The sequence below is a fragment of the Artemia sp. Qi Xiang Cuo genome, chromosome 14 (assembly GCF_049724085.1).
Source record: "Artemia sp. Qi Xiang Cuo chromosome 14, ASM4972408v1, whole genome shotgun sequence".
NCBI classification, from domain to species: Eukaryota; Metazoa; Arthropoda; class Branchiopoda; order Anostraca; family Artemiidae; genus Artemia; species Artemia sp. Qi Xiang Cuo.
The window spans coordinates 17,464,957-17,477,103 of NC_142807.1; the positions used below are offsets into that span (position 1 = coordinate 17,464,957).

The following is a 12,147-nucleotide window of genomic DNA, read 5'->3' on the forward strand; positions in this document are numbered from 1 at the left end:
AAAGGAAGTAAAAACTATTTGAAGGAACCTGTTAATATATCAAAATCTTCTCTATGCCTAACCGTTGTCACTGCTATGAATTCTAAGCTTCTTGATAACTGTTTAACGTACTTTGTAATTCAACAGACAACAACTAACGTATTACTAGTTATGGATTTTTTCTCTCTTTCTCAACATCTTTACTACTCTATCTCTCCTTTCTCTCTATATGCATCAACCCAAGTAGATACTGGAAAACAGAGAAAGCTTTAGTGTTACCTCAGCTTATATAATATAGGCTATGACGAGAAGCTGTTTCAGTCCCAATTTTATCTTTATTACCAGCTAATTTGGATCAAATATACTACGCAAGGAAGATGCAAGAATAAGTCCCTTTCGTTTCTAGTTTTTAATATTTTCTATATTTTAACTTATCTAATTAGTGACTGTTCACATCCAGCCCATAATTAATCTGAAAACAATCACGTGTTACTTTTCAACGGTAACGTTTCCTCCGGAGTACTTTTACGACCAGAATTAGTTGATTTTCAGATGCTTAGAAGAGAGCATACTTTTTTTGCTTTTATGTCTGGACATAAAGACAAGCAAGTATATGACGTCATAGAGATTACAGACTGTCGGTAACATTTAGGTCCTACTAAAAAGCGATAATTTTATTCGTAATTCGGTAAGTATATCCCGTTTTTTTCTCATGATTGAGGGAACTAGCCGGAACTTTCAATTAAGCTTCCTTTTCAGAGGAGGGAGGGGACACTTTTAAAAAGACTAAGAATTTTGAGTTTTTCGGCAAGGGGCGAAATATTTTTTTCTCTCATTCTCAGAAGAGCATATATGGATTTTTTTTCGCCAGTTATCTGATATTTTAGCTTTGATCTGCATACGCACACATAGGTACAGCTATTGAGCAGGAAAAGGATATGAGAAAATATGGTCCTATATTCAAAACATAAGGAAGTAAACACCTCAGCAGGCAAAATAGGTGGCCGAATTAATGCTCCCAATGTCCGAAATCACACAGCTAGTGGGGTCAGTTTGGAGGCTTGACCGAGACCAGAAATAGAATACAAACAGGAGAGAAAAAAAAATATGAAAAGGGGTAAAAAATTTAATAATGATTCACCTTCCTTTCTTTCGACAGAATAAAACCTTGAATAAATAAATGTTTCTGTAACAGTGTCAGATCAAAAAGAAATTCGGTCTGAAGAAATCTCAATGGAACGGACATGAGCCCGCTTTGGCACTTAATCTCATCAGCTCTACAAGGAGCAGTGATCAGTGTTAGAAAGGAAATTGTCTCTTTTTTAGTTAAAAATCAATTATCCTGTTATAAGTCAACTTTCTAATATCAATACTACAATAAGCCAAGACAAACCCCTGGTTTCTTTAACAATAAGAAAACTATTGAATTTAAGAAGCCATATGTGACACCACTTTGCCTCACTCCCAAACACAAAAATTAAAACAGCAAATTTAACTGAAATCATAAACATATAGATAGTAAAACTAGATGACAGCACTTTCAACCACTTTGGAATAACGCTCCTTTTTTGAAACTATAAACTTTCCTATTAAGATTAGAAGAAAATATTTTAGTGATGGGGCTAGGGAAAAGTCAGACATATTAAGAACTTTTTGGTACTGGTTTAACAATTCAATTTGAACCTGTTGCCTGCGAGCTTGCCAGTTTGAACACAGCTTTCAACTCGAAAGCAAAAACATAGCTTGATGAAACGAAAGCCTGGCCAAACGACTTCAGATAGTTTCTTCTGATAGAAACTATCAATTCATACTATAGGGTCTAGCTCAAAGACTAGCAACATCCTTTTGGCCCCAGAGAAGAAGTATTTGCAACTTTTCAAGATGTAAGATCGCATCAATCACACTTCAAATCAGAATTCTACACTTTCGTGAAAACAGAAAAGCTTAGATCCTTACCACTCTTGCAAAAAAAACTAAAGACCGAAAAAAAAGAACAAAAGCGGTGTTGCTCCCCCAAAACAAATACGAAATATACCCTTTAGTATACCTGCGTTTATGTATTTGGTACAACACAATGGGCCGGCTCTTTGGCCTATTTGGCATTTTTCAAATAGAAAAATAATGTAACATGAAATAAGAAAAACAGTTTCTTCGATTGGACAAGTAACATTGTATTTATACTTATGTTTCACATTCCAGAAGCAATATGTCAATGTAAATTTGCCCAGCAGCCCAAGTACTAAAGGGCTCTTTGGAGAACAGTAATCAATTTTCAAAAATGAAACCCTGGTTTTGGATATAAAGATGCGAAATTGGGTTTTGGCCATGGCAAAATTTTTTTAGTAAAAGTACTACAGCTTTTTGGGAGGGTTAAAGAAGGTATAAAAACGTAAACCTGGATTACGAGATCCTATGATCATGTTCAATTTTATAATGAATATACTCGTATATTCGTACCAATCTTATCATGGTACAGGCTTCAAAGGTCACATGGTAAAAGGTTTGCATGGCTTTCTTGGTCAAAGGAAAAGTTTTTTCTAATCATACTGTTTATGCTATTTTCAACATCTAAAAATAGACCGACTTTCATAGACTCCATTGTCCAAACTTATCCTCTACTTGCCCAGTGGAAACTAACTTAGGTTTGCAGCACTGTCTGAAAATTGCAACTTAGGTTTGCAGCACTTGCAGCAAACTGGTTTGCAGCACTAACTTAGGTTTGCAGCACTCTATGACAATTGCAAACCGCATGAATTATAACAGTTTATTACACTTACCGAATTGAACGTGAGGTGGCAATAATTTCGCAATCATTTTTGGACGGCGAGGCTTCTCTTGCCCTAAAATAAATAAACTTGTTTAGTACTGAGAAATATAAGGGCAATAATATAATTATGAAAGCATAAGGCAATTCTAAATACTTCTATCTAAATTTAATTATTTTTATCACAAACATTTCAAGATGTCAGCAATAAACCAAACTGCTACCTTAAAAAACTCAGTTAGGTATTTCTAAGTTCTGTGTAAGTTTTTGTTGAATCAATAGGTGAATTCAGTTTCTCCATATATGTCATTAATTGAGATTAAATCAAATGAATTAAATGAATTTGCAATTCAATAAAAAAGGGAACGGACTTGGCGTTTCTTAATTGGCATATTGTATATAATTAAGACCTTGATCCGTCTTTAGCATTTCTTTTTTTCATTTTGGCTTTAATGTTACAATCTCAAGAAAAAAGTTTGCTTCAGAGAAACTGGCCCTTGCAAATAGTCAGCAAACTTCAAACGTAAGTTTGGGAAACAATGAATATAAGGGTTTTAAACGTTTATGCTGATTCCAAATATAAAACCTACCAAGTTCAGACGCAACAATCGGATGCTATTAGCGTAAGATAATTTGGGCAATTTTCCAGAAGAGAATGAGAGAAAGTGCGAGAGATCGAGAGAGAGACGAAAGGAAGTAGATTCCGCTGAAATTTTTTATAGAAGAGAGCATGTATAATGCTATGTAAGTCCTATTTTTCAAGCTTTCACAGACACTGCTTATTACCTCGATTAGGGTGAGTTTAGCCACCTCTGCAAAGCTCGTTTTTTGGTCCTGCAGACTAGGCTTTTTATTCTTTTTTGTGCTAGCGTTGCTTCCAGAGGCAGCCCCCCCCCCATCCTCAAACCTTGTCCGCTAGACTATTGATGGCCCCTTAAGCATTTTAGTTTTGAGACAGGGCTTATTTATCTTTTTTTAATCCCTTTGTAGATGCTCCTTCCTCGGTAATATAAAGGTGTCTACCAATGTCCCACCCCTCTTTTAGATCTACCAAAAGAGGGGTAGAGGGGTTCCATCTACCAGCTTTATACCACTTGGGCAGGCAACAATCGTATCTTAAAAGAGCGGGGCAGTCACTCCTCCCTTACCAACCATCAGCAGCAGATACCTTGTTTCCCCTATACCTGATTGCTCCTCTAGGGAACATTTATTGTGATTTTGTTGGTGCTTCATATGTCCAGAGGTATTTCTATTCAAGGCATGATTTAAGCAGCGATTAATGCTTGGTCTTTGGTTTCTACCACCCCATCCCTAAAGTGCTGTAAAAAGGTAAACGTACACATTTTCAGTTTCTGAAATTTGATTGCGCGGGGGCTTTCCCGGTCTGGACTCTTCTTTTGCATACCGCCTCGGGCCCAGTGATTGTCCCTCTACATAACCACTTTCCAAAGGTTCTATTGGAGCCTCCCAGTGGCCATGTGGCCTATGATTTTGAAACCTAGGCCCAGATTCTCTAGGAAATCTTTGGTTTGAATGGACTGATCCTCTGGGTCGGAAACCCGGCCGTAGCATGTCTTCCGAAGGACGTCTTGAAGGACCGCTTCTAGGATCCGGCACCAGGGCAGCAGTTCCTCGAAAGTCCATATCTTTCTGTTGACCCTAGAAGACAAAGGACTAAATGATTGAGAGAAGGAAAGAGCAAGAAATATGTATATATTTTTTCATTATTACATATCAAAGTAACAATAATTTGCAACAATAAAATCCGCAGTAATAGTAAGATAATAAATGGCCTAATAATAGAATACTAATCTTATTTTAAATCCTAGCTCTAGCGTATTTCGAGAGATATACGTAATATTTTTCAAATAACATAGGATAAAATGACATTTTTGTTTATAGATAACTAGGCCTTATCTAAGGGACTGAAACACCCCTTCCCCTCCCAAGAGGTCTCTGAGGATGAAAAGACCGTAAGACAGTAAACTTGGCACAGTAGCCTTGCACACTTGTGACCTTGTAACCGATCACAGTAAACTCGGTATTTCGACAAAATCAAGCGTTTATTGTGATTTTTTGCAAAATAACCGTTGAAAAATTGCGCATTTACTACTACTATTACTAACAACTCACTGGAGTACCAACCCGCCTGAGGCCAATACAGCTACACACGCTACTCCTTCTCCACCCCAATCTGTTCAAAGCCTTCCTCTTTCCACTGTCCTGAGAAGTTCTTACTTCCCTTTAATTTTTCTTTACGACATCCTCCCACCCAATTCGGGGACGACCCGCTTTTTGTTTTGCCCTATACGGTTGGCCAACAAGGACAATCTGTCATCCTTCATCCTCAGAACGTGTCCTAGCCATCTAATCCTTTCTCTCATTATAGCTCTAGAAAGCGGCATTTTTCGTACAGCTTACTGTTTGAGATACTGTCAGTCAGTCAGTTACCCAAAACAATCCGTAGGTGGAAAACATCTAGCAAACCCTTCTCCGTTTTTCGGAGCGCCCACGCTTCAGAGCCATATTTGACCACTGTCATCACTGTAGCTCCCAATATTCTAATCTTGGCTCGCAGACTTATCTTCCTATTCTTCCAAACTTTTTCAACTGTGAAAAAGAATACTCTAGGCCTTGGCTATTCTAATTTTAACCCCGTCACTGCACCCACCACCTTTACTAATAATACTACCAAGGTGTAAGTGAAGCTTCCCACTTGATCCATCTTTTCGTTACCCAACATCACCTCTTCACTATCACTTATTCCTAATCTTAATGATTTTGTCCTTAATTTTTAAACCTATGCTTGCACCCTAAACTCACAAAACCTCTAAAAATTCATACGATCTTTCATACCTAAGTTCTATGACTATCTACCTTAGTTCTGCCCTAGAAATGATGTATGGACCGATGGATGATATAACTTATCTATCATCAAGGGAAATTACATCCTTTTTATACAATCCTAAAAAGGGCTTATGCCCGATTTGCCTCTCACCCGGACTATCTGTCTTGGCTTTTTCTGCAATTAGCCATGGCCCTGATGCCCACAACTACTTGATTATAACTACGCAACTACTTGGGGTTAACCTTTATATTTAGGATGCTTAAATCATCATCACAATTTAAGTCTAAAATATTTTACTTCCCAGTTGATTCCCTGTTTTCCCATTGCCTTTGCTATGTTCTTTAGGACCAAGTCCATCAAAATAATCCCTATAAATGAGGATAGAACGCAACCCTGCTTTACTCCCCATTTAATACGAAACCGTCAACTAACCTCATTTCTTACCTTAACCGCAGCACTGTTATTCTCGTACATAGCACTAAGCACTTTAATATATTTATCTGGTACACCATACAAGGATAGGATATCGCTAAAGCTTTTCTACCTGATGAATATAACGCTTACTCATAATCTATAAAACTAGGGCAAAAATTTGGAGGACGCATCCTCTCCCTTTCCTAAAATGACACTATTCTTCTCTTAAAAATTTATCTACAGCATCATTAACTCTAAAAAGTATCATCATGCAAATTAATTTGCTTCCTACAGAAACCAGGTTACTGCCTCTATAATTACCATACTCACTCTTATCACAGGAGTTTCATTAGAATTTTCCTAAAATCGCTAGGTACTTCCCCTCTTTCAAAAATCATATTCATAATCTTGTAACTTATTTGCAACGTCACAACCACCATATTTAAAGAACTCATTTGCCACACTATCAGTACCTGGGGTCTGATTATTCTTAGCGTAGTTTCTGTCTTCTAACTTTGCTTGGGATCGTGCCAAGTGATTATAGTCTTCTTCTGACTCCGTCTTTTGTGACACAGTCACTGCACTTAATCTTCGGTATCTGGCGTAGGCATCTCATTTCGAATGCCAATGCGAAAAGGGTTTTAATTATCGTTTTCGGCTTTAATTATCCATGTTTCAAACCCATGTAGAGCCATAGGTATGATCAGGCTGTTAAAACGGTGAGTTTTAAGATGATTCAAAAGTGATTAGACTTCCATAAATTTAAGAGTCTTCAGAAATTAGGGCTAGCTAAGCGGCGTTTAATGTCAGCAGTGTGCAATTATCAGTAGTTAATAGAGTGCCAAGACAAAGAAATCGATCTATTGTTTCTACTTGCTTGCCATCGATTATTATAGAGGCGGTATTTGCAGTGTCCTGGCATGATTTAATTATGACTTTAGTTTTGTTTACATTAATCTGCATCCCAAACGACTTCGTTGCTTTAGAGATCCTGTCTACCTGTCTTTGGAGTTTTTGAGCGGTCGTAGCTACCTGGTCGATATCATCAGCGTACGCTAGTTTGTCGAGAAGGATCCCACCTATTTTCGCCCCATACTCAGTGGGTATCAGGGAGAGGTTGGCATACAAAAATAGGTTGAACAAATGCGAGGATATGATGCATACCTGGAGGATTCCGGAAGTTGTCGAGAATTCATCAGACAGCCCATCGGTAGTCAGAATTTTGAACTGATAGTACATGACTTCAACGATTTTGACAATTTCATCTGGGACACGATACTGCTTTAGAATGTGCTACAGACCTTTCCTCCAAATATGGTCAAAGGCCTATGGAAAATCAGTGAATGGTTAACAGAACTCATTATTAAATTCAATGTATCGTTCCATCGGTTAGCGCACAGTAAAGATTGGGTCGATACTTGATCGTCCTGGTTGAAACCCAGCTTGATACTCGTGAATAACATGAGTAGTGATTGCTTGCTTGTATTCTATGGAGGAGGATGTTAGTCAGGATTCTGGTTTGGTGGGTTTTCAGTGCATACTAAAGTATATATTTCTTTCAAAAGAACTTTTTTTTAATTTTTCGGCTACTATAGACAAAAATCTTTACCTACGATTTATAATGATAAATAGTTTTGCAAATAAAATAGAGAACCAAGCAATAAAATACCTCTGGTCCACCAAAATATTGGTTTTGCTCAACAGCTTCTGGGAATGGATCTTCAGCATATTCATTTTCTGGATAATTTTCATCTTCGGCATAGTTTTCGTTAAACCCTTCTTCAGCATAATTTTCCTCAAACGATGGATTGAAATTATCTGCAAGTAATGACAAAGTGTAAATTCTATAAACTGAGTAACCAGCGGCGGCCAATTTAACCAGCAAAAAACGAGAAACGAAAAGATTCCCTCCAATAACGCATATCTGGAGACTCTTCACGACAAAATTTTACGAAAATACGAGCAACTATACGAAAATTTTGATATCAGACGATCTGTTTTATATAGTTCATAGTGCCAGGGAAATAAAGTGCCCAACACATCACTATGTCTTTGTCCGGACTTAATCACTAGATTTGAATAACTACAGACCCTTCATTAGAATTAACTAACAGAAGTCTTAAATGAAATAGCACCTTTTGGGAGTCGCTTCAAGATAGATGTGTGGTGCCAGACAAAGCCCTTTTTAAGCACTCTTCCCTTGGAGTTTAATATTCCCGATAGTCAGTGTGAGTTTTTTTTTTTTTTTGTCCCATTGTTCTATTCTGGATATAATTGATTGGAGCCCAGAGGGTTTTGCCAATTTCATACAGTGGGCAGGCCTGCTCTTCATCAGGTCTTATGCACGACTTTTATAGAAAATTAATCAAACTGGGTAGTCTACAAGAAGTCCTTCTTCGAAGCGAAGGATCAATCCAAGTTTTCTAGCGTACGAGAAGCGGATCCTACTGAGGAAGGGGTTCCAACAAAAGTCGGCAAAAAAACAAATTCCCAGGATACGAAATCCCTCAACCCTTTTGATGCCCTTTAAAAAAAAGAGGTCTGGAAAAGGCAAGGGTACTTTGTTCAAAATATCAGCAATTCTTTACTTCGTTAAAGCTCTCCATTTAAGCCTCTTAAAATCAAATTAAATACTTTTTTTTCAAAAGGAAATAATGAGCAACACAAAAACCTAAAACTAATAGAGTTTATTCCATATATGGGGGGCTCTCCCTCCTCTAGGACTTTAAAAATTCTTGCAAGGGGTTAAGAAGGGGACAGCCCCCCTTATATTCAGAATACTTTCTCTTAAGTTTAAGTTTCAATGTCACTTTTTACTTTCATTTGAATCAAAATGTGTTTTATTTAATTTCTCGTCGTTTCTAATATTACACTCCGGATTATTCCACATTCAAGGAGACTAACCACCCCCTTAACTGTAACTCTTTAAATCAATGTTTAACTTTTACCCACCAATGCTTCCAGAAAAACAGCTATTTGGGGGAGCTTAATTCCTTTTCCTAAAATTATGCACATTTTCCCGTAATTATAGCCCTTAATGAGCAACTTCAAAATTAACAACTTTGGCAGAGACAGAGACTTTAGAGTTGCGGTTTCAATTGACAAGCCTATAGTCCTTACCTATAGTTTGTTATTACTAGCTGTTTGATCAAAATATCTCGAAGGAGGGCTACTACTCCCTTCTTCAATCCCCATTTTTTACGTTCATGTTTAATACTTGAAAAAAAAAACTTCAAGAGTGATAATCCTCCCTCAAAAAATGCCCCTCTCCAAATACCTATTAAGAGGGAGGCCTGTAATACCAAAATTCATTACAGGATCATCATTTCCACAGTCTTCAAGGCAATTTCTTTGAACATTTTTTTTCAAAGATTATCCCCATGGAAACCAGTAGGGGGCGATGCCCCCAGGAAACAAGAAGATATTTGACAATATATATAAATAGAAAAATGAGAACTATTACCATTTAAATCTCGGTGTAAACAAAGCTCCTGATAGCACTTGCCCCCCCCCCGCCTGAGAAATATCCTGGTGGTTTTCATGATCCATTCCTCCCTCTACACTTTTGCGTTAATACAAAAGTGAATGTAATCCTTTTTTCTGTGGAACCACAGAAAAAACATCGCCTGCGATAAGAGGAGCACCATGAACCCCCCCCCCCCCAGCACCAATGTTACAGGCACAGTTAAAAATGTTCCCGAAAATCAAGGAGAAAAAGCATATTCTACCCTCCCCCTCAAATTTATTTCTATATTTATCTGAAGGTTCAGTGAGAATTAGAAAATTTGGGCATAAAAGTATACTTTTTGAGGCTTTAGGCAAGCTCCTCCACCCATACAAAAATCTACTAGGCCTTCTTTATAATGGCTAATGGTCAGTTATACACCAATGTACATAGTTTCATCAAGTCAAAAACGAATAAACATAGTTACATGAAGCTTTAAAATAAATGTGTATATTAACCATTTATTTTTCATGGATTATATTGATCTTTAGAAACTAATACGCCACAGCGGCAATACTGTCTCTGAAACTGGAAGGCTCAATATATAACTTTCTGACTCATTTTGCCCATCTCAGAATTTTCACTCGATGGCTTTAAGCACACATCCGACCAAAATTGTCGTTTTGCGCCACAAAATGGCAGAAATTACTACCTTGTGTAGCCCAGCCTTTTTCACTGCTTATAAAAATCTCCTAGAGATCCGATTTCCTTTCTAATGAGCTTTCTTCCATCATTCCTGAATGTTGAAAAAAAGCTGAAGTTCCGATCGGAAATGAATTTCCAATGCTGAAGCGAAGGTCCGATCACACCAGAAAAAAACTAATCTTTTAGAGCTACATTTAAGTAACTGTTACTCCGTTATTCTTTTACCTCGTTCCAGCACGAGGTTATAAATGCCTGCTGAGGTTTCTTTTGAAGCAGTCAAAAGAAAAAGGCTCAAATATACCCTTTCCAGGAAGATCAGTCAAAATCGAAGTACAAAGTCGAACCAGGTGTGCAAAGTTCCAAAGCTGTCAGTAGCAGAATTCCAAAAGCTGCCGACACTTTAGCAGCAGAACTTATGTTTTGACAGTTTTGCTTTGAGCAAAAATTATTTTTATACGTAAGATTTGCAGAAAAGTAACAAATGTAACTTAGTATAGCTTGCAGTTAGATATATCAATAGTTTTCTTAATCACAATTAACAATATAATCTAATTCAGTGACAAGCCATATACTCGCCATAAATATCATACTCCTTAATTTTATATGTACCATTTTATCAAAATTACTGTATCATATTTACTTTAATACTGCTAGTAGAGTATAGCATTCAAAGTCTGAAGTATACTGTTTATAGCTTACTGCTGTTACTTTATGAATGGAGTTGTACACTCCAATGCTATTGGTATTGTAAAAGTAATGCATACCTAACTGCATGCTTGATACTCATTCATGACTATACTACAAGCCCCATTTGATTTTTTGGGAGAACAATATTGATTGGCAGCCTGGCAGTCACATACATTATGAAGCTGTGATATTAGTTTGCCATAATCTAATCCACAAAATAAACAGAAAATTGCTGCTACATTGTAGTATGGCTGTTTTAGGCTACTAATATTTCAAGTTTCAGACTTCCCATTACCTGTTTTAACTGTATGTACACCTTGATAGCTACCAGCCCTTTTAAGATTCTTTCAACTGACGAATAAACAGTTTTGAGAGAATTTGGTTATTTGTGCGAGATTTCGACATGTATTCACTTTCAGTTGAAGAGAAGTAGAATAAGTAAAAATTTGTCCACAAGGACGAGGGATAACAAGGACTTAAAAGTAAATTTTCACATAGCGACATTGAAGCTCAATGAGCTTTTAGTCTGAACAAGTTTTGAAAAACAGCAGCGTGAGAGTTCACTCACAAAGCGTGCTATGTACTAACTAAATTTGATGCCAAACTTTAGGATTAACAATATCTTTGTCTTGAAGCATTGAAGATCAGGATTGCATTAAGTTTAAATGAGAATATAGGACATAATTGTATTAACAAAGCAAGTGGAATACGTGGCTTTTCGTAGCTAATCCGGTCTACTATTTCACTAATGCGATGAAATTTTTTTTTTTCAGCACGATCGGTTGGTCGGAAGAAATGCCACTTCTTCCGTGAACCAAAGTGAGCGTCGAAGGCCGCTTCAAATAATGGCTTACATGTTTCATTAATAGGGGGGAGGGCCTGCCACTGGATAACTAACTCACTGCAAAGAGTGGCAAAACTAACACTACGGCGACGACCACGTTTGTCCACAATACTGCCTATACTCTCGACAACAGATTCGCATGACGTCTTGCACATACAGTACAATAAGAGGTGAAGAAATTCGGGAAAGCCATCATACAGTGAATGCTTAGGATCTACATTTACGCTAGAAACACGATTTAACCATGTTTTGTACTGGTCGAGAACTGCACTTCGTGGCAAATTTTGGAAACTCTCTAAATTAGCCAAGTTCAACCATGTGTCCAAATTGATCAGATTTTCTGATCGTCAATTCAACCGAGCTGGTATCAAATATATTTCCCACAAAGGCAGTCCATTCGTCAACTGAGTTGTACCAATTTGTAGCAACGAAAAAGTGTGAATTGAGATTATTAAATAGTT

The 12,147-nt window shown here is 37.3% G+C and overlaps 1 protein-coding gene across 2 annotated transcripts in view; it reads right to left on the reverse strand.

The window, feature by feature from the left end:
- Window positions 1–12,147, reverse strand: part of Neos (nuclear receptor coactivator protein neosin) — a 59,593-nt gene that overhangs the window by 9,359 nt on the left and 38,087 nt on the right. For both annotated transcript variants that reach the window (XM_089100390.1, XM_089100391.1), the window contains exons 5-7: window positions 7,675–7,823; window positions 4,083–4,402; window positions 2,757–2,819 (exon numbers count right to left, since the gene is read on the reverse strand). In XM_089100390.1, the coding sequence (XP_088956516.1) occupies window positions 2,757–2,819; window positions 4,083–4,402; window positions 7,675–7,823 (532 nt within the window). The remainder of the gene's footprint in view (window positions 1–2,756; window positions 2,820–4,082; window positions 4,403–7,674; window positions 7,824–12,147) is intronic.